Below are 21,438 nucleotides of genomic sequence, written 5' to 3'. Positions count from 1 at the left end.
CGCAGCGTAGATCGCGTAGTCCTCCAGAAACCGACTGTAGTAATTCAAACTACCCAGGAACGACTGCATGGATCTAAGTGTACCTGGAAAGGGTAGATCCGTTAGTGCCGAGAGATCCTTGGGATTCGCCTCTAGTCCAGCATTTGACACGCGATGACCGAGGTACTCCACCTTACTCTTGCCCCAGAAGCTCTTCACCACGCTGATTGAGAGATTCCACTTATCGCACGCGTCCAGTAGCGCGTCCACACGCTCACACAGATGGTCCCAGGATCCACAAGTTACCAATATCTTGTCAATGTACGACCGTCGTCCAAGCACGGATGGTTTGCCTGGACCTTCTCGTTCTCCCAACTTCAGATCCAGATCCAGCACCTCCGATACAGACCCAAGCTTGGATTTAGGTTCTCGCTCCGATCCAGATCCATCTTCTAGCCGCGGGATCCGAGTGAATCCATACAGCGCGTTGTCCAGCATACGTTGATAGATTTGGGGTGCATTCTTCAACCCAAAAGGCATCCAGTTCCACTCGTACAGCCCGAAGGGGGTGATGAAGGCGGAGATCGCACGAGCCCGATCCGTCATCGTCACCACCCAGAATCCACTGGCCATATCCAAAGAGCAGTACCAAAGCACCTTGTCCAGATCCTCAAGCAGGTCGTTAATCAGGGGCATCGGGTAGACCATCAGCCGGGTCAAACTGTTAACCAGCCGGTAATCGATACATAATCGTATGTCTACCCCATTCTTCTTGATGATCACCACAATTGGAGATGCCCACGGTGAAGTCGAGTCCTTGATGATCTTGGCTCCGAGCAACCCCTTGATTAGATCCGACAGTTTCTCATGGTACTGCGGGGCTACCTTGCGCACCCGCTCAGCAATGGGTTTTGCATCACCCACGTCAATGTCACACACAACTCCTCGTGCCGCGGGCGGCAGCGCGTTGCCTTTACCAGTCAGCAGGTGCCGGCGCCTCCAGATCCGCCGCCGGGGTCGATCGATTTCTTCCGCCGTATTAACCTCTGGATCTCCCACCTGGATGTCTTCAATAGTCACCTCGTCTGTGGTCGCAGTGACTTCCGGTAGCACCGCCATCTCCGCTTCAACATCTTCCGCGTGCAGATCCCCACTCACGTGGTATCAGACTTGCTCATCTGCATCAGCGTCACCGCGACTTGGATCTATGGTACAGTAATCTGTCCGAGTAAGTAACGCCTGATATATATAAAGACGCAGAATATATAAATTGATGTTAAGTTGAGTATACTTTTCCAATGTACTGATTTAGTTATTTTAAAATGAACTGAAGAGCAGCTTTACCTACGAGTCCGGAATGATTCCAACAGTGGTGTATGGTCGAAGCACTAACCTTTGACCAGGCATCCTCGCACCACAACATCGCTGTCAACTGGTCGACCTCGTAGGGATTATCTAGCCCTTCACCAAGCCGGTCTAGAGCTTGCATCATCTTGCGGGATAGAATGTGTCGCTTAATTAATACAATGAATGATTCCTTGGTCCATGGGTTGAATCTTGGCGGTGGTGTTGGGGGGCAACTTCTCGACGCGGACGTTCGTGAGAGAGAGCCCAGTCTCGTGGTGGGGCGAGGTGTTATCTACAAGTAGTAGCATGGAGCGCTTCTGAGACCGCATACTCTCATCTAGGCCTACCAGCCACTGCTGGTACATCCAGCCCGTCATCCACCCCTTTTCCGTTCCAAAATAATGGAGGGTGGCGGGCTTTTTGTTAAACCAGCGTGGCTTAGTTGCTGTACCCAGATATAGTATTGGGAGCTTTTCGGAGCCATCGGCATTTGCACAGACTGCCATTGTAATCCTAGCCTTACTCTGCTTTAAAGCAGGAGCAGCTTTTTTACAAATTGAGCCGCGAGGCACCGCATTGTAAAAAAAGCACTCTCGTCCATGTTAAAAACATTTTGAGGTAGATAGGAGCTCACAATGCCATTGAGTCTCTCGATCTCGTCCGTAGCGGTGTCCAACTTCACCGAGTCGGACTCCCCAAAGGAACGCCGCCACTCAAAGCCATACCGCTCTTGGAAACGGCGAAGCCATGAGGCTCCGAGCCGGGGACGCTGTGCTGGCGGGATCCCGAGCTTTACGACGAGTTCGTGTGCATGTTGGATGATCATAGCGCCCGAGAGGCACACGCCTTCCGCTTCGGCGAGGAGGACGTACTCGGCGACGTTCTGGTCGAGCAGGACGTGGCTGAGGGGCTGGGCGTTCTTGCGGACAGCCTTCTCCAGCGGCCGCCCCAGCAGGACTCCACTTGACTTGATTATGCGGCATACTGTTGTCTTGCCTGAGGCGGCCGGGAGGCTGAACTCCGTCACAGCCCACTCAGCCAGGCCCCTGTAGGAGAGAGCAGGTGTGCGGGCTGCCTTGTCGAGGATGCCCACTTTCTCAGACCAAGTGAGGCGGAGACGCTTGGACAGTGTGGACTTCATGGGTGGAGTGGGGGAGGAGGTGGGCTTGTGGGGCGAGGTGCTAAAGCAAAAGTGCGAGTCTACCACTACGGTACATGTAGTTTGAAGTCTAGTAAGATCGCTAAATGCGCGCCATTTTTCAAACGAGGGTGGAGAGCTGATGATTGGCACTGGATTTTTCACCTTAGTACCTTCGTACCTTGCAGTACCTTGCACATCCTCCTATCGCCACATCGACTGGAAAATAATATTAAATATGTGAGGCTATTAGCTGTACACCCGTTCCTTACTCGAGCAGAATTCTGTAGCCGTTGGATCTGCATCGACAGTTGGATCTGGCATCGGACCTGATTCCTGCGCCGTCTCTCCATCTGGATCTGCGCCTCGTCCCATCTCACCATCTGAAACTTGAAGCTCCTCTGGATTCATGGCCTGTCCCATATCACCATCTGTTGAATCTGCAGATCCGCCCCCTGTCTCTCCGTGATTACCACCCGATGTGACAACGGGATGGACCGACCGTCCCACATCATCTGGACTCAACGCCCCTTCGCGACCTTGCGTGTCATCAGTTGGATCTTGGCCCGTTGATCCATCGTCTGGTCTCAGCGCGTCGTCGACACTTCGATCGGCAGTTGGATCTGGATCCGGCTGGCGCTCAGCGGGAACTTCGCCTGGAACCGGCTTGGGCCAAATGACTGACACTGGATCTTGGGCTTACTCCATCCGGGCACTAGATGCGTGCGGTTGCTCCTGTCGAATCGACCCATTGTCCTGCGTCACCGTGGGATCTGGCCTCGACGGAGGTCCGATCGTCGGCTCGTCCCGTCCACATCCAAGATCCGTGGATCTGACCTGGGGTGATGGGCTCTGGGGTGATGGGCTCTGGATCTGCACCTCTTCCCACGTGGCAATCTTCATGCGCTGACGTAACGCGAACGGTTGACTGCGAGGTTCGCTGACTCCCAGGGACCCCTCGTCACTTGGATCTTGATCCGGCGAATCTTCGGCCTGCGGATCTCTTCCGGGTACTTGTCCGCGCGTCTCCTCCGGTCGCTGATCTCGTGTCCGCGCCTTGATTGAAGCTTGGAGCTGCAACCTCCGCCGCCCCTGCGATGTATTCGTCAATCGCCTGACCGGGCGGATCCGGCAGCGACTTGCCCCGTCCAGCCCCGGCGCTCTTGGATCTTGGTTCCACCTGTCTGACTTGAGCTGGATCCTGTCTCCGCAGTATTGCACGCGGCATCGGGTACTCAGGACGCTCCACCATCGGCCCCGTCGGGGTTTCTGGAGGCGCCACCTCCGCGGATCCAGCCTCCGTCGTGGCTTGCAGCGCGAGAATGTGCCACTCCAGGTAGCGGCGGGATCCGACGGATACGTAACCTTGGATCCGCGGCACCCGATCACCGGCCAGCCACATCCCTACTTGATGGTTCTGGCGCAGCACCAGCTCCTTCTCGCCGACGTTCGTGATTCGAAGGTACCGTGTCTTGCCCGGGCCCTTGATCACTGTTGGCACCCATCGATCCCCTCGTGTAACCCAAAGCTTGTCATGTTCCGATCCAGATCCCCGCAGGCGTGTGGATAGCTCCCCGGACTCTCCGACCCCAAGCTGCAGGTAGTGATCCAGCTTTACCGACTGCGCCTTGTCACTGCATAGCGGACGGCGGCCGCTGAGTTGGATTCGGACTTCGTCAGGTAGACAGAGTGTCCCGTCAGCTAGATCCAGTCGGATCCCGGCCGGGACCATGTAGTCGATGCCGAGGATCGCTTCTTGGCCGGACAGATCCCCTACCCAAATTTCAAAAAATACACCAGGTATCCACCTAAGGTAATCTTGATCCGTGTTCTCCCTTCCGTTGTGTACTCGTTGTTTCCGATCCCAACACATTTCTGACTCTGACTCCTGTCGATGTAGCACCCAACCTTACGAGCAAAGGCGGTGTCCACGATGGACACCTCGGCACCGGTATCTAGGACTAAGATAGCCTTCTCATTGTTGATCTTGCCGTGGATCTTGGCCTGACGGAACCACTTGCCTAGCGAATGTTGCTTCCAGTACCCTCGGGACTCTCCAGGTAGGAGATACTAGGACTCTGGATCTACGGTCCGCCGGCTTGTAGCGACACGTCTGGATCTGGATCCCGACGTGTCTTCGCCTTCGGCTGGTTTGAACCACTGCTCTGGATCCTGCTGCTTCCAATAGCCTTGACGAGCTTCTGGATCCAGGTCCACTTCCACTGTCGCATCGGATCTGGAGTAGTCGTCGGCTTGCCGAAGACTTGAGATCACAGCAGTACGTTTCCCATGAAGATCACATGTATTACCGCGTAGATCCTGTCGTTTGCTAACTGGATCTGTCGATGTCTTGTTCACAAATGCATAGATGCAATACCTAGAACGCTCGGCTCGTACCGGATTCCAACCCGGCGAGCGTCCTAGTTTAACATCCTTTCCGCCATTTCTGGCAGCATCCCCGCATGCTTGTCTAGATTGAACCACTGGCGGATCTGGTTGTAAACCTCTTCCATCGGGCATCGGCCCACGTCATGGAGTTCACCACACCCACGGCACACGAAGACCTGGGTGACCCTTCTTGCCGCACTTCTCACACGTCAACCGCTTCCAGCAGCCGAGATGTGAGTGCTTCTTGGATCCGCAGTGCGTACAGTGGCTTCGCTCGGATCCGTCAGCGTGGATCTTGGATCTCTGATCGCGGGAGGTTGGATCTTGCTGCTGCCGGTCTAGAGGGTTCCGTTCCAGGGCTTTCGGTTCTTCCTCGACTGGTTTCGCATGGTCGTGGGAGGCAGACAAATAGATCCTGCGGTATTCGTCGCACTCGGAGTCCGATCCATCGCTGGATCCAGACTCAGATCCCGAGTCAGGTTGGATTTGGATCGCACGCACATGTTTGGCTGGAGCGGCCGGCGCAGGCGTCGCTGGTGATTTTTGTCGGTACTTGCTGGATCCATACGCGGACTTCTTCTGTCGGTTCTTCGCCCGATCCAAGGCACGAAGGACTTCTTCCAACTCGTCAGCATCCGGCAGTCGGAGCAATGTCAGCCGATCCGCCAGATCCTGATCGCCCAGAGTCTCAATGAAATGACCCACATGCTCGCGCTTCTCCTTGGATCCACCGTCTTTGATCTTGAGTCGAGCACGGAGTCCGGCGACGTTAAGTCGGTAGAGATAATCCAGCGGAGACTCGTCGGACCGCTTGCGAGCATGGTAATACTGGCGGGCGACGGAGATCCCCAATCCACAGTATTGGGTATGGAAGCTGCGAAGGAGATCCGGCCATTTATTGCGTGTGGATCGAGGTAGTTGGCGGTACCAGTTCGGCGCCGATCCAGACAGCAGATCCGCGAAGGTCAGGCACTTCTCTTCGTCAGGTGCTTGATCGCGGAGGAACGCAGACTTCACCTTACTGACCGAAGCTCTCGCTCGATCCTCGTCTTGGTCCTTGCCAGAGAACTCCTTCAGATCCGAGACCGCTGAGATCCGGACTCGTTGGATCAGGGCTGAACCTGTGGATCCGGTCGCGGTGGTGGCTACTGTAGCGCGTGCTGGGGCCGGTAAGCCAATGTCGTCAGGGTCGAACTCCCAGTGTGGATCCGGATCCGACGATCCAGTGGACTCCATCTCGACATCTTGGGATCCGTGATTCTGAACCGCCCCCGGTGCCATGGCTGGGGTCAAAGCTCCCTGCCCTTCAAGAACCTGTTCATAGCTGCCTGGAAGAACGACTCCAACCTGCCAGTCGACATGTCGGATCCTGATGCCGTCGCTTTTGGATCCACTGATGGAGTTGACTGCTTCTTGGATCGAGGCTGGGATCGGGGCTGAGGACTCGCTTCACGTTGGATCTGGGCTCGGGCGCGTAGCATCGAGGCTCCCGATGGTCCAAGTGACATGTCGCGGCTCCGAAGACGTGTCCGACCCAAGCTCTGCAGCCGACACATAAGGTGACGACGTCCGGCATCCTGTGGATCCTTCTTGTAGTGATCTTGGATCCGGGATTGCGGGATCCGGCTTCGGCTGGATCTCGCCTACCAGCACCTTCAGTCGGTTGAACAGCATCTTCGTCGTGGCACGGAGTTGGATTGGATCGATCTCGTACATCACTGACGCGTCGAACGCTCCAGCCACGAGATCGGCATCCCTCAGCAGCTGCATCAGGCGTTCCATCTCGGGCAAGATTCCTGGACGCTTAACGGCTGCCGGAAGTATCAGGGCTCCGATCTGCTTCACACCGAACTACTGCATAATTGGATCCACTGTCAGAAAGCTGCGTAGTTGTTTCTCGTGATGATGGATCCATGATGCCTCGGATCCATCCTGGGCCGAGGTTTCTGGATCTTCGTCCTCCAGCTCCGGGGCCTTCATCTTCCTTCTCGTAGCGGTCTTCTTCGTCTGGGTATTGTCTGGATGGAAGATGTAGGGCTCTTGTTTCACTGGAGGGTCAGCAAATGCATACCGATCCTGGCCAGCCTTGGTTTGTTTTGTTAGTGGATCTTGACTTTCGTCGCGATCCACCGGGGTCCCCGAAGGGACCTGTGGAGGAGGTTGAGGTTTCTCTTCTGGATCCATGTCAGGATCCACCTCGGTTCCGCCGACAGAGGTCCTCCTTGCACTCTGCCGATCCGTGGATCTTGTTTCATTCAGCAGCGTCGTCGTCGATCCCGATTCCGAAGACGCTTGATCCCCTTGTTCCTTCTTCACTCGAACTTTTTTTTGGGACTCACGGTGAAATCCCGAGTCACCAGAAGATCCGGCACGCGCACCATTGGGGTGTAGCGGGATCAGCAAAATCTGCGAGATTGCCAATCCAACTTACCAACTGCGCCCGAACACCGACTTACGGAGGGGGTCCCCCGATGATCCGTGATCTGTGTGCTGAACCGGTCACCTTGTGTACCCGTCGGTAGGGCTGTATCTGCTCCTCTGGTGTCTGCTGAAGCGTCCGAGCCTTGAAAACAGAACAGTCTGGGAGAGACGCGGGGATGTGGGTGGAGCAGCGCGGAAATCTTCACTTTGCTCGCGGTAGTATTCCAAATCCAGTGGTCTTGTACTTGGATCTGGCGGCCTGGATCTGGATCCGGCCGGGTTGTTGCCTTTCGAGGTTGTTGTCCTTCACGTTGCCTTCGCAGGTCTTCCTTGGTCGTGTTTGCCGCCTCCAATGACGGTGTCGTTGACAGTTGAGACGAGAGGGACGCACCGGCTAAACAGATAACTCCGGTGGATCTTGGATCTGCACTTGCAGGTAGTTCACTAGGAAGGTCTTGGATCTGGCCAATATATTACTCCAGTCTTACAACCAACACTAGATCTGCTACCGCTAACCTCTCTACGCCGTGTAGAGCCAATGTCGTTCCCGTTTCCAGGCGAGGGAGGAAGCGCTTGCGTTGTACAAGGCAAATTCTGGTCTGATTTATGCTTAAGTTCGCTCCTATCCCAAAGTCCTATCGCCATGTGGCTCCTATCATCCGATCTGTACCTACCGACTTTATGGACTCCCTTTACCTTTATTGCGTGTCAGTTGCTCGCCCGTCGAGTCGTGTCCACAACTTCCTGATTACGCCTGAATCCAGATAATCTTGGATCTCTGCCGACGTAGGTCCCGATCCATCTGAGTCCGGATCCAGATCCATCTGAGTCCGGATCCAGATCCATCTGATTCGTGGATCTTGGATCTTGGATCTCCGTGGGCGTAGATCCAGTCATCTGGATCCATCTGGGCCTGTCACTCTTCCGCATTTGTGGCGACGTCCAGATCCATCAATCGTCCAATTACTTGCCAGCACTCATTCTTGGGACTTGCGCTTCTCCACACTAGTGCCACGCGCTGCGGCTCCGTCCGGAGTAGAGCTGAGCTCATAGCCATCTCAACCTCACGGGTCCAAAGCATCAATCTTTCACCCTCCTTGCCTTCGAAGTCTTCACGCTCAACATGAGCGGCTTGGGTCTTATTCCCGCGTCGGACGACGAAGGTGGCGCTTGGGGCGCCGCGGCAGTCGCCATCCTCTGCTGGAGGTGCTCTAGAAGAGCATTCTCGTAGCTTGAAAACGCGTCGAGACGCGCGTTCACCGCGTCGGGGCCTTGCTGCGCAAGTTGCGTCACGCCCTCCGGGCCCAGCAAGGACATAAGCTTTTTAAGCGCATCCTGCTGGTTCGGGGGCAAGTGAGCGAACTGCTCCATTCTCCACAGAGGGTCAGTCTATACAGACTCAGGTGTCGGATTGACTACTAGCTGCCGTAGCTTTAGCGTCAGAGGAAGACGTAACAGACTCGCAGAGTCTCAGCTTAAGATAGCCCGTTCTAATACCAGAACATACGAGTCCGTACTCCAAGAGTCAACCCTTAACTCTTAACTGTGTGAATTTCAAACTGAATGTATTTCCCTTTATTGCGGCAAAGCCGCCTACAGTGTAAATCTATCCGGTTCACTATCTAGCATAGTGAACCCTAGTCATATGCATAATCAGTGGTTCTGATGCCATGTACTGATTCTCCTACTGATTTAGGTTAGACAGTGTGTACCCACTTCGTAACCCTTCAGGTAACTCTCGTAACCCCGTTACAGTAGGACGACTTCGCGTTGCCTGAACAAACACGCAAGACTACAGCAGGATTTGGGGCCGGCAACCCGAAGAACAAACGCGTCATTGGGACCATTCACATCGGCCGACACGGGGTAGCCTTTCTAGTTGATAAGACGCTCATCAAGGACATGAAGAAGGTCATGTTCGACCCTCCCCAGAGTCGAAGCAACAACACGGCCATTCAGAAAAGCGTGCGTTTGGTGATTGAGGGCGTTGTAGTATTGGAGATGCTGCTGTGCAACTCTTCGTGGGACGACTGCATGTATGGATTGCTGCCTTACCTGCGGCTTCGCTGCCTGCACAAAGCTCTTGCTTTCATGGGCAAAGGGCAGCCCAATACGCTTGAGAGGGTCACGTCAACTTCAATATACTTGTCTTTTGATTTTGGTATTAAATTTGGTGTAACCAAAAATACTGTACCAAAACTTAACTCGATCATCACGAAAATCCGCTAAGTCCCACGATTCCCAAATTTAGAATCGTTTTGAAAAGACTGAAGCTCAATGGTGTTTTTTGCATACACAAAAACGAAGATAAAATAGTTTTCCCCTAGTTAATGGGTAACATTTCGACACGTGTTTTTGAGTAACAGCGGCGCACCCTAAATGATCAAATAATGGCGTCTAAATTTGGTGGTAGTAGCATCGTCCGACAATGTCTTCAAGACATTCACTCGGTGGAGCTTATCAAAAGGTATGGTTCGTGCGAAGTAGTTACTACGACTTTAATCAGATTACCATCACTCTTGAGATCGCAGAGGGGGTGAATGAATCCATGACGATTCACTAAACAACTATCTTCGTTCAATCATGCCTGCAAGCTCTGAACACCGTTCAAACGCATAGGGTCTATAGGGGTGGCCTAAATCGATTCATCGAGGCCAAACATGCCTCTAGAGCTTTCATATTGCCAAAACTACGCGCGTTCCTTTTGACTTTAACGGCTGTTTTGGGGATTTGGCTCTCGTGACATCCATCCTCCTGAAGTTGCTGCCCAGACGACTTTGGGATTTGATTGGATATTCAGGGTCTTTGGAGTTGCAACATTAGGGTGCCTAAAGCGACTTTAAGGTCGCTTAAAGTCGTGTTAGCTTCAGTCATGTCACAACTTAAAGTTGCTTTAACGGGATTCATGATTCGTGCAGGATCGACAGCAGATCTCGGTTCCCGCATGGTGATGGTTTTCGCCGAAAACTTTTCGGATGTGCACTAGCGACGCGTTCATAACGAACTCAAGTGGTATTGTGCCTCGTATACACTCCACGACAAAAAGATATGGACACCACCAAAAGTGGCTGTAACTTCGTCATTTTTTATCGTTTTAAGGTGCGGTTTGGACTAGAGTTGCAGAACACGCTGATAAAGATCTGCACGCTGCTAACACGCGCGCTTTTGCGCTTCTTCAGGTAGCTCACATACAAATCACTGGTTCTGCCCAGGTGATAAAACTTATGGACAGCTAATCCCCATACAAAATCCTATATCAACCAAAACCCCTTACAAATGATACGACTTGGACTTTGTATGGGGCGACAAAGGAACCCATGATTTCTCAACTCTACCTTAGTACTGAGCCATATATCATCGACCAACAGTTTAGAATGAAGAAAATAATCGTATATCCAACAGATAGCAGCATACAGAGCTACAAATTGGCACTAACTAGGATGCAACTGAACGTGCCTCGCAAATCATCAGATGATACATGGTAGCCACCACTCGAAATTTCAGTCGCTTACTACTTGCTCAGTTTTGTGCGATGGTCGATGCATTTATTACAGGTTACTAAACACACCTTCTAGTACACGATAATGCCATCAGATCTTTGTCTAACGTCGCGAGTATCGCCGTGAGGCTATAAATACTTCACCTAAAGCAGGAAGCGTCTCGTTTAATGACAACCCGAACCAGCACTGGTGGTTATCGTGAAGTCTCAGATGGAGATCGGGTTCTCCGACTGCTACGCCGACGCCGACCCCACCAACGTCGAAGATCAAGACGATGGACAAGGGCATGACGAATTATTTTTCTGGCCGTTCAGTCAGCTGGACACCGACAGGCTTGGCAGGTGCGGGCGTCTCGAGAATACGAGTTCTATATCAGCAGCTGCAGCCAATGCAAGACAAGATTCAGCGCGCCGACAATTCCTCCGTAAATGGCGCCCGCAACGAGTTCAAGCCAGCGGTCGAGAGATTTCTGGACTACTAACTACTAAAGTACCTGAACAAGTGTGGAAGCCAGTATCTGCGTTGGAACGAGTTGGAACTTCCTATCAACGCTTTGACGAGGGTGACGTTTTACCGCAACCTGAGTTCACCCGTCGCACAATGGCAGCTACAAGGACCAAGTAGTGGCCATCACGAAAACAAGCGACCGGGGTGGGTTCTTGAAGGAGGTCAAGATGGGTGCGACGTTAACCCACCCCAACATTGGTCACTTCTGGCGTGGAAAACTCGGGAAGGATTCTGATCCGTCATGAAATTCATGGATGAAGGTGACTTGAGTAACCTCTTGGACCGATACGAAGAGAAGAAGAAGGCAAAAGGTTTTAAGACCAAAATCCCTTGATAATATTGGTGGTGTGTCGCTCTATCTTGCCTCTGCATACTGGCATTTCCAGCGACGATCTGGAGTATTCAGTTCACTCCGAATTCAATAAAAAAAATCACTGATACCCGGTGTCTAGGGGGGGTTGCTAAATGCGTTTGTGCACCCGTTTACCGGGATGCTGCCGTACTAGTGCTACGTACTGGATCGACTGCCCGCAGATCATCTCGAGTTCCGCATGGTGGTGGACTCCACCATGGAGGGGGTCGATTGCTTTATCTCGATACACTATAGTCGTAAAACTGGATGGTGCCATTTTGTCTACTATTGTGCGCCCGAACGAAAAAAAATGCCTGAAGCAACGACAAATCGAATAAAAAACAGAACAAGGTCTTAATATTTTTTGTTATTCTCCACTACCCACCTCAAACGAATACGGCTATAAGGTCTTACGTACCCACGTTCTCGATTAACGCTATCTGAACGTCTCAAAAGGAATGATTCGTACAGGAACCGCAGGTCATGATTTCCTCGTGGTGGATATTTTCGGACGTGCTTCATCTCGTACAGTCGGTCTTGCGTCGATCACTCTCCAACTCGAGCTCGTGCACTCAAGTCAAGACTTCCGGCACGGTAGAACCTTCCAGCTACTGCAGATCCGCGTTGCCTATGTGCTTTTGGCGACTGTGGCCACCCTCCTCGCATGCATCGATGCCGCTACTGCAACAACTGACAAGTCTACAGCGAGCTTGTCCCTCCCTGATCATGAAGGTCCGCTTGACTTGGGCCGCCACAGGCACCTGCGAAGCCGCTCAGATATCACCAACGCAAGTGAAGAAAGAGTCCTCGGTATCGAGAACTGGAGATACTTCTCGAATAAAACGTTGCACAAGATACTGCAAGACGAGCACTTCCGACTGCGCATGTTCAAGAAATGGGACCAGTACGCTTTTAAGCGGTTCATGCGACGAATTCGCATGTCCAAGATGTCCGACTCGCGCATCGCACAACTCATCGTGCAGTATATCGCGAAGTACCGGACGTCAAACTTGCGCTTCCGTCGGTAAGTTGGACATCGAGAACACGCTCAGTCTCTCAATCTAGAGGGATTTATGAAACCTCTCTGCACGTTGCATGCTTCTAGCCTTACTTTGATTCGCATACGTGGATTTTTTTCAGACAGTTCAAGACAAGATTCAGCTTCACAACGACGCAAAAGGCGTCCGAGGCAGCGCCCTAGGAAGTTGTGGAGTACCTGTACCCAAAGAGGCAGTGCTCAATCGAACTCGATTACTAGGATAGGACCAAGTGGTGGCCGTCAAGAGGGTGACTTCTTGGAGGAGGCCAAGATGAGCGCGACGTTCATCCTTCTGAACATTGTGCACTTCAGGGCGTAGATCCCTCCCGAGGGTTTCTATGGAACTCATGGGTAGAGGCGACATTGATACAAGAAGACGAAAAGGTTTCGGCTGCGACAGGATCAAGACCTCGAGTCGAGGAACATCCTGCAGAACCAGAAGCTGGACGCGAAGCTGGCCGGCTTTTCGAAGGTCGCGAGAGCGGGACCCGAGGCCGAGGCTGTGGATGGTTCCCGACGTGATCGGGCAGAGAAGGTCTACATGTCCTTTTTTGGTGTCGTGCTGTCCGAGCTCTCAACGCACTTGAAGCCGTACTGTACACCCACGTGCACTGCAACATTTCCATCTATCATAGACTATGATCGTCTACCCAGGTCTGCCTGCAGCTAGCACCAAGGGCGAACCTAAAAGTCACCATTCTGGGCTGGATATTGCCAGCTGAACGATTCCCACTTGATGGCTCCATCCTTGTGGTGGAGCCACATAACCTCGTTCAAGACGTTTCCCCATTGACGAAGAGAGGGAGAAGAGGTGTCTCGTTTTTCCAGGTCGATCCCGACCGGTCTCTGACCATTCCCCATGTTGCGGCGTCGTATGTCGGCGCCAAACTCTCATTCGCGCTCTTGCCATGGAGTCGCCCTTTCACACGCGCGTGGGCCAAGTCGTGCGTCGAATCTCCGACAAACTGGACGAGTATGAGGCGGCCGTGGGGGAGTCCTGGACGCGCACCCAGGGGCGGGTCAAGGACAAGCTCAGCACCCACGAGCACAAGCTCTCGAACCGCATCGAGCACTGCGAGGCCGCCATCGTCCACAGCTACGCGGCCGTGGGGGAACACTTGACGCACACGCAGGAGCGACTCAAGGACAAGCTCAATAGTCAAGAGCGGAAGCTCTCGGAGAAGGCGGCGCACCTCCTGTCCAAGCCCGGAGTGCCCAAAATGTTGGGGCCTCTACGCGACAAGCTCAGCGGGGAGGAGGAGGACCAGGCCATGATGGCGGCATTCGACTTTAACTCACAGGAGCCAGTCACGGAGCAGAGTATAGTGAGTACTCCAGGTTCGGAGGCCTCGACGGTGTCGGGGAGCTCCTTCACCGAGTTCACCACGGACGATACAGTCATCAACAAGGCGCGGATACCTCGCGACAAGGTGGCGGTGCACGAGTTTCTAAGTCGGGGGGCGTTCGGTAAAGTGTACAAAGGTTCGTACAATGGCCAACCGGTGGCTGTAAAGACCATGAGTGACGTCGAGACGTTCATGAAGGAGATCAAAATGGCCGCGACCATGAGCCACCCCAACATCGTGCAGTTCATTGGCGTGGCGTGGACCTCGCGCGAGGACTTTTGCGCCGTCTTGGAGTTCATGGATGGGGGCGATTTGCGAGGACTCATGGACAAATACGAGGAGGAGAAGCGGCCCACCGGCTTCGACGCGGGCAAACTCAAGATCGCGCTGCAGGTGGCCCACGCGCTCGCGTACCTGCACTCGCGCGAGGTTCCGGTGATCCATCGCGACCTCAAGTCGAAGAATATTATGCTGAATGAGGCGCTGGGCGCGAAGCTGACGGACTTTGGAGTCTCTCGAGAGCGAGTCGACAGGGCAATGACGGCGGACGTGGGCACGTCGCTGTGGATGGCGCCCGAAGTGATGGTGGGCCAAGCGTACGACGAGAAGGCCGACATGTTTTCGTTCGGCGTCGTGCTGTCCGAGCTCTCGACACACAGCATGCCGTACGCGCACGCGAAGCCATTGCCCGGATCGAACCAGCAGCTGTCTCCGTTGGTTATCCTCCATCGAGTGGCGACTGGGACGTTGAGCGTCGAGTTCTCAAAGTCCGTGCCGCAGGAGATGGCGAGACTGGGGCTTAGCTGTGTGTCCATGGATCCAGTGGAGCGACCAACTGCAGCTGAAGCCATGCGAGTGCTCCACGCTGTCCTGATGCAGGCGACGACGCGCTCGAAGCCGTGGTAGATGCAGGAAATAGGTATCGTGTAATTCATTATCAAGGATACAGTATCGACTGTACTGGGCCAGACCCAACTTTCATCTCAAGGAACTTGGCTACACGTTGATGCATGTACAGCAGGTGAAACTTGACGTCCACGTTCTTTTTCCTGTGGACGTCTTCTACTTGGTGTGCAGTACACCACTTGATGCCTGTGTTTGCTCAAACGTACCAATCTTTTGGTACCGTCTCTGTTAAACCCGGCCGAGGTGCGTGGCATTCCCCACCACCACAACACCCGCATCCAGAGGCCCGAGGAAGCCATGTCGGTGCAGGCGCTGCTGCTGGACATGGACGGCGTGCTGGCCGAGGTGTCGCAGTCCTACCGCCAGGCCATCATGGACACGGCGCGCCACTTCGGCGTGAGCGTCACGCACGAGGACATCGACCAGCAGAAGCTGGCGGGCAACGCCAACAACGACTGGCAGCTGACGCACCGCCTCGTGCTCGCGGGCCTGGGCTCGGCGGACTCCGCGTCCGCGCCCTCGCTGGAGGCCGTGACGGCCCAGTTCGAGGCGCTCTACCAGGGCGTGGGCACGACCGCCGGCCTGTGCGAGCTCGAGACGCTGCTCACGCCCAAGGGCCTGCTGCGCGAGCTGCACCGCCGCCTGCCCAAGGGCATGGCCGTGGTCACGGGCCGCCCGCGCAAGGACTGCGCCAAGTTCCTGCGCGCGCACGGCATCGAGGACCTGTTCCCCGTGCAGATCTGCATGGAGGACTGCCCGCCCAAGCCGTCGCCCGAGCCCATCCTGCTGGCGCTCAAGGCGCTGGGCGTGGGCGCCGAGCACGCGGCCATGGTGGGCGACACCGTGGACGACATCATCGCCGGCCGCAAGGCCGGCACGATCGCGTACGGCGTGCTGACCCCGCAGGTGTTCGCCAAGTCGGTGCTGGAGCAGACGCCCACGGCCATCGGCAAGGCGCTCGAGCAGGTTGGGGCCTCCGTGGTGCTGAACCCCGGCCTCGCCGAGCTGCTGGACCTGATCCCGCCTGTGGATGCCGCGGCGGGCAAGACCCCGGCCGCGAACGGCAAGAGCGGCACGCGCGAGGCCAACATCTCCCGCGTCACGAAGGAGACGTCTATTAACGTCAAGCTGTCGCTGGACGGCACGGGCAAGTCCAAGGTGAGTGAGCGAGAGTGTGCTGAGTGTGTTAGCTGGACGAGGGGACTCACTTTGTACCGTACTCGTGATGCAGGTGAGCTCGGGCATCGGCTTCTTGGACCACATGCTGACGGCGCTGGCCAAGCACAGCCGCTTCGACCTGGAGCTCGAGTGCAAGGGCGACACGTGGATCGACGACCACCACACCACGGAGGACTGCGCGCTGACGCTGGGCGAGGCCTTCGACGCTGCGCTGGGCGACCGCGCGGGCATCGCCCGCTTCGGATCCGCGTGCGTGCCGCTCGACGAGGCGCTGTCCCGTGCTATCGTGGACATTTCCAGCCGCGCGCACAGCGAGATCAACCTGCAGCTGGTGCGCCCGAGCGTGGGCGAGCTCTCGTGCGAGATGATCACGCACTTCTTCGAGTCGTTCGCGAGCGCCGCGCGGCTGACGCTGCACGTGGACGTGCTCCGCGGCCGCAACGACCACCACCGCGCCGAGGCGTCCTTCAAGGCGCTGGCGGTCGCGCTGCGCACTGCCGTCAAGCACGACGCCACAGCCGGCGTGCCCAGCACCAAGGGCGTTCTGGCATAACCGGTGGAGCTGGCCGGTCCTGGGCTGGACGCTGCATAGTGTATTAATACGTTAAGGGTCTCCACTTCAGGACATCAGACCGAATCAACCTTTACTCTTAGAAACAGCACGCCTTTGCATGGCGTTCGAACTTGAAAGGCAACTTGCGCGGGATCACGTCGGGATGGGGAGCAATCAGCGCGTGGCATTCGTTGATGCGAAGTCGGCCCGATCCATTCAATAATTGCAGGATTCAGCTGACAGTGCGGGAAGCGAAGCCACCTTGGCCGCCAAATTGGCGGGTGTGTCCATCTCGCGGCCACCGGTTGTCAATGCTAGCTCGCGAGATCCTGAGCGCGGCCACCCCTGACATGTAGCACGCGCCGCCCTCGAGAGCGGCCGCCCCGCTCAAGCAAGCAAGCCACTTTCGAATCCGCGCGCTCGCCCGCACTACTGTTCCAACCCCCCGCTCTATCGCTCCATCACCATGGTCTCTCCCCACTTCGCTCTCGCCGTCGCCTCGACGCTGCTGGTCGCGTCGACGGTCTCCGCCGACGACGAGTGCTCGGCCAGCGTAAGCGAGTCCGTGATCGTCAAGATCGACAACAGCTCGTACTACGACACGTGCGCCGTGGCGGACGAGGGCGCCGACGTGACCTTCAACGTCTCGACGCTGTTCGATGTACTCAACTTCACCGAGTCCGAGTTCATCCTGTTCTGCAACTCGTCCACGTGCCTCGAGCCCGTGCACGAAATGGTTCACTCGATTCCGACGGACTGCCTGATCCTGTACGAAGGCACCGAGCGCAACCTGTCGGAGGAGGTGACCGCGCTGCACGACGAGTGCCACAAGGCCCTTGGCACGGACGACGACGACGACGACACCACCGACAGCGACGACATGTCCATGAGCATGACCATGTCCATGAGCGGAATGGACATGGGAGGCACCAGCTCGAGCTCCAAGGCGAGCTCCAGCTCCAGCGCGGCGTCGACTGTCACGAACGCCTTCGTCGCGGCTGCGGTCGCCGGATGCGCCACGCTCGCGGCTCTGCTTTAGACCCACAACGATAGCTTAGACTGACCAACTCCAAGCGTATCAAATATAAACGATGTTCTAGTTAGTAGCTTCAACAAGGCGTTCATTGCGATGGTATGGCACTAAGCAAAGTTTCGTCTGGCACGTACGAGAACCTGGAAGGGATCAACGCTGATAGTCGGAGCCGGGAATTGCTGACCATGAATCGGGGGGACGTCAGCTCCAGGCGGTAGACCCAGCAGCTCGCGCGAGTCGAACGTCACCACTGTATGAGGCCCAACCACAGGAACGGGGTCGAGGTCGGGTAAGGGAAGCGCTTGACCCTGAGCGTCTCGCTCCACCGTGTACAGCTTGTACTCTGCAGTTGTCAAACGATCGGAGACTTTCACACACAGGATGAATCGCAGTCCTGCCACTCCCGAGCCTTCCAGTCGAGCATCCCTGCATCATACCCCCAGTGGCCCATATGCCCTATCTCAACTACCAGTGTGTCCCAAGACAAGTAATTCTCGACTCCAGGCGGCAAAGGAGCCCCCAGTAACCCGTTAGGGCCGTAGCTGTTGCCAGGCTGATAGTCGGGTAGCTCGGGGTGGTTTGGAATGGACGATGCACCATACACCTGCATGCATTCCGCGAAGGCAGGCTGTATCGTCAAGCTAGCCTCGCACTGACGAGTGAAGCTCTGGTGCGCTCTACTCGGCTTCTCCACGATGTAGACTGTGTCTTCAATCCACTCCATCCACATCGACTTGAGCACTTGGTCCTCGCTCTCCAGGTACGCTCTCCATTCGTCCCGCGTAGCCGTGCAGACGGTGATAGGCCACGCTCTCTCATGGGCCAAATTGATCGCAGCGAGCTCGCGGTTGATGCGGGCAACGGTCAGGAAAGAAGTAGACTTGCAAACTGTTCTTCATTGACTAATATCTAATGGAAACCCGCGCGTATTTCGCTTCGAGCACCGCCATCTCCTCAAATACCAATCTAAGCCAGAAGGACAGCGGCGATGGCGGCCGAGACGACCGACCCTGCGGCCAACACGGCGGAAGACGCACCGCTCGAGCCTGACGCAGTCGAGCCTGAGCTGTGGGTGTGGGAGTGTCCTCCCATGTCCATGCCGCTCATCGACATGGCCATGCTGTGATGGGCGTGGCCGCCCTCCGCCTCCTCAAGGACCTCGTGGCACTGGTCGTGCAGCTCGTCGACCTCCTCCGACAGGTTGCGCGCCGAGCCTTGGTACGTGATGAGACAGTCGACCGAGTCCATGAGCTCGTGAAGCGGCTCGAGGCACGTGGACGAGTTGCAGAAGGCCAGGAACTCCGAATCCGTGAAGTTGAGAACGTCGAAGACCGACGAGACGTTGAAGGTCGTGCCCTCGGCGCACGTGTTGAAGTAGGTGCTGTTGTCGACGGTGGCGATGAAGGATTCGCTCACGTCGGCCGAGCATTCCTGAGCCGAGGCGACAGCGGCCGAAGCGACCAACAGCGTCGAGGCAGCAAGCGCGAACTTGGAACCAGCCATTGTGAGCGTGGGTTGGGCTTGAAGGGGGAGGGGGCTGCTTGTTTCCGGGGCGCGGAGCGGATTCGAAAGTGAGCCATCTCTCTCGCGAGAGATTAAAGTCGCCGGAGATTAATGCGGTGCAGTTGCAGCATCTTCTGTACTTTAGGTGCACGCGCCCGGGAAGCGATTGTTGATTAGGCGGGACTCCTGTCGCCACTCACTCTGCAACGGGGTTGCAACATCCATCTGGAGGCACTCCTTTGGCTGTAGAAGCCAGCCGCGAAGCAATTCTTGTTGAATTGGCATCGCTCGGGGTCCTCTTGAAACGTCGGCGGAGGAGGCACTGCGCTCGCTGCATTTTAGGTGTTGGCAGAGCTGCCTTCTCGAGTATGAGCCTCGAACAGCGGCAGTAGCAATGCGTTTATCTTGATCAGCCTTCTGATTCAACCTTGCTAGAGCTCAGCAGTGTTGGTCTTCCAGTGTTGGTCCAACGCACGCCTTCGGCTAGGTCTTGCAGTGCTCAGCCTGCGCCTCGTTTTCGTAGTATCGTCCCAAGATAACCAACCGGATAGGCAAGATCAACCGTAGACCGATGCCCAGGTTGGCCACCGAACGCGAGCTAGAACACCCGACACCTGCATGTAGATACCAGACTGCAACTCCCAGTCTTCTCTTTCTTCGCCAGCATTGCCAGCCTGCGCCTCTATCGCCGCTTGGGCGAGATGCCTTCTTCCCTGGTTGTCTGCTTTCCAACCAACGAACAAACCGCGTCGATAGGTATCTAGGTGAGCTTTCACCACGGCGAAGTTGAAAGCAGATTCACGCACTACATTGTGACCGTGAAGGTGATGGTAGCCACCATGGTCGTCACTCTCGCTTGCCCCGTGTTTCAGACGCCGAGCCGAACCCATCCCAAACGCGATCCCCATGAATGCCGTGTTCCAGAGCTTCCCCGTGTCTGAAGTTTGCCCGGAGTTCCCGTGTCTGCAGAGCCCTTGATCGAGCGTGGCGTGTTTGGCCTGTCTCCAACAGTTTGCTCACCGAGCTCCTCCATCCGATCGTCCGCCCCAAACGCATCCAACGTCCGACATGGTTTTCCTTCAAGAACTCCAGCCACATCCCGCAATGCTGGTGTATTTCCAGCAACAACATGTAGAACACCTGGCTGCATGACCACAACGCCCCTTATACCAGTTACGCGATCGCCGCTATCAATGTCATTTGTCGGAGCTTTCAGGGCTGCGCGGAATCAAACCAGGAGGCATTTACGGTAACAGCCGAGTGCGTTGGTCAGCTTGGCCGTGAACAATATCGTATTAGTCGAGGATTCTTAGGCGATAGCCAGCCTAGCCGTCAACAGCTACAACTGCAGACTACCGTCATTCGGTGCAACAAGCTGCTCGAAGAAAAATACTTGTCTCCATCTCAGTTGCTGATTGATCGCCAGCACTCCGCCTGACAAGTACCATAGAGCCTCACCGCCTCTTTCGTCGCTGCAGTATGCGGCTAAAGCCATCGGGTCAGGTATTCTTGTTGGCGTGATAACCTCGCTACGATAAGGTCTTCCGCATGCTTGAGCCGCCAGCTTCACTGACGAAAGATACATACTCTGCCTCCGTCTCAGGTTTGTTTGCCATGTTGGTTCTTCCGGGATGAAGCAGGGGCCGCCCTACAGCACTCCGACTATTAATAAAAGTACTATAGAGCCCTTCCGCATCTTTCGCACCATGGTGAGCGATGCCTGAGGCGCCATCGGGCCTTGCATCCTGGGCAGCGCGATGACCTGGCGACGGTATCCATGGATTAGGTCTCCCTCCACCTGCTTGGGCTTACTGAGAAATGGCTACAGTTTTTCTGCTTGGTCGAGAGTCGCACGCCCTCGATTGTAAAGCTCCCTTCATTGTAAGCCTCTCCATACAAAAACCAAGATGTCCATACGCCCTTTCACTGTTCGTCGTCGCGTTGTACCACCGGGCCGGGCCTCACAACTTCAACGCCAGCTTGCCAGCGACAAGCTCCAGCTCGACGACGGACTCGACAGAAGCTCGCTGTCAGGCGCGCCTTCGACCGCGCGAGCTCGGCCCGCAATGCCACGCGGAACTCCCACGCAGTCTTCCACGCCACGCCCCTCCGTCTCTAAAAGGCGTGATGATGCTTAGCTCAGCGACTGACTTGTGACAGCGCTGTCGGGCCGACAGTCGGCCGGTCAGCCCTGGCACAAGGGCAAATCGCCGTCGTCCAGGGCTCACGAGCTGCCGCACTATGCTA

General features: G+C 55.6%; 10 protein-coding genes across 10 annotated transcripts; 4 read left to right on the top strand and 6 right to left on the bottom strand.

Moving 5' to 3' along the window:
- Positions 1 to 1,291: 1,291 nt before the first annotated feature.
- On the bottom strand, positions 1,292 to 1,498 carry PHYSODRAFT_477076 (hypothetical protein; the record flags this gene model as incomplete). The annotated part of the gene is made up of 1 exon (XM_009518220.1): positions 1,292 to 1,498. A coding segment is annotated over one exon (207 nt), but the record flags the coding sequence as incomplete, so codon positions are not given.
- On the bottom strand, positions 1,494 to 1,913 carry PHYSODRAFT_470355 (hypothetical protein; the record flags this gene model as incomplete). The annotated part of the gene is made up of 2 exons (XM_009518219.1): positions 1,494 to 1,763; positions 1,827 to 1,913. Coding segments are annotated over 2 exons (357 nt in total), but the record flags the coding sequence as incomplete, so codon positions are not given.
- A 56-nt stretch (positions 1,914 to 1,969) lies between these two features.
- On the bottom strand, positions 1,970 to 2,191 carry PHYSODRAFT_390286 (hypothetical protein; the record flags this gene model as incomplete). Its single annotated transcript, XM_009518218.1, has 1 exon — positions 1,970 to 2,191. A coding segment is annotated over one exon (222 nt), but the record flags the coding sequence as incomplete, so codon positions are not given.
- A 4,110-nt stretch (positions 2,192 to 6,301) lies between these two features.
- PHYSODRAFT_322777 (hypothetical protein) lies at positions 6,302 to 8,644 on the bottom strand (the record flags this gene model as incomplete). Its single annotated transcript, XM_009518217.1, has 3 exons — positions 6,302 to 6,688; positions 6,725 to 7,258; positions 8,366 to 8,644. The coding sequence occupies 3 exons, from the start codon at positions 8,642 to 8,644 to the stop codon at positions 6,302 to 6,304; spliced, it is 1,200 nt and encodes a 399-aa protein (XP_009516512.1).
- Positions 8,645 to 9,058: 414 nt separating this feature from the next.
- PHYSODRAFT_405757 (hypothetical protein) lies at positions 9,059 to 9,358 on the top strand (the record flags this gene model as incomplete). The annotated part of the gene is made up of 1 exon (XM_009518216.1): positions 9,059 to 9,358. A coding segment is annotated over one exon (300 nt), but the record flags the coding sequence as incomplete, so codon positions are not given.
- A 2,732-nt stretch (positions 9,359 to 12,090) lies between these two features.
- PHYSODRAFT_294479 (hypothetical protein) lies at positions 12,091 to 12,660 on the top strand (the record flags this gene model as incomplete). Its single annotated transcript, XM_009518215.1, has 1 exon — positions 12,091 to 12,660. The coding sequence occupies one exon, from the start codon at positions 12,091 to 12,093 to the stop codon at positions 12,658 to 12,660; it is 570 nt and encodes a 189-aa protein (XP_009516510.1).
- Positions 12,661 to 15,220: 2,560 nt separating this feature from the next.
- Positions 15,221 to 16,655, top strand: PHYSODRAFT_246237 (hypothetical protein; the record flags this gene model as incomplete). Its single annotated transcript, XM_009518214.1, has 2 exons — positions 15,221 to 16,081; positions 16,155 to 16,655. The coding sequence occupies 2 exons, from the start codon at positions 15,221 to 15,223 to the stop codon at positions 16,653 to 16,655; spliced, it is 1,362 nt and encodes a 453-aa protein (XP_009516509.1).
- Positions 16,656 to 17,099: 444 nt separating this feature from the next.
- SOL11A (elicitin) lies at positions 17,100 to 17,748 on the top strand. Its single transcript, XM_009518213.1, has one exon. It carries the CDS (start codon positions 17,122 to 17,124, stop codon positions 17,692 to 17,694), a length of 573 nt encoding a protein of 190 aa, XP_009516508.1. The 5' UTR covers positions 17,100 to 17,121; the 3' UTR covers positions 17,695 to 17,748.
- An 817-nt stretch (positions 17,749 to 18,565) lies between these two features.
- SOL11B (elicitin) lies at positions 18,566 to 19,191 on the bottom strand (the record flags this gene model as incomplete). The annotated part of the gene is made up of 1 exon (XM_009518212.1): positions 18,566 to 19,191. One exon carries the CDS (start codon positions 19,189 to 19,191, stop codon positions 18,655 to 18,657), a length of 537 nt encoding a protein of 178 aa, XP_009516507.1. The 3' UTR covers positions 18,566 to 18,654.
- A 557-nt stretch (positions 19,192 to 19,748) lies between these two features.
- PHYSODRAFT_294475 (hypothetical protein) lies at positions 19,749 to 20,261 on the bottom strand (the record flags this gene model as incomplete). The annotated part of the gene is made up of 2 exons (XM_009518211.1): positions 19,749 to 20,154; positions 20,212 to 20,261. 2 exons carry the CDS (start codon positions 20,259 to 20,261, stop codon positions 19,749 to 19,751), a joined length of 456 nt encoding a protein of 151 aa, XP_009516506.1.
- Between the last annotated feature and the right edge of the window lie 1,177 nt (positions 20,262 to 21,438).

This window comes from Phytophthora sojae (assembly GCF_000149755.1).
Source record: "Phytophthora sojae unplaced genomic scaffold PHYSOscaffold_1, whole genome shotgun sequence".
Classification (NCBI taxonomy): domain Eukaryota; phylum Oomycota; class Peronosporomycetes; order Peronosporales; family Peronosporaceae; genus Phytophthora; species Phytophthora sojae.
This window is presented reverse-complemented; position numbering and strand designations above follow the sequence as displayed.

What these genes read in the sequence shown, in the direction of transcription:
- SOL11A (XM_009518213.1), top strand. Translation starts at nt 17,122, where the DNA reads ATGGTCTCTCCCCACTTCGCTCTCGCCGTCGCCTCGACGCTGCTGGTC.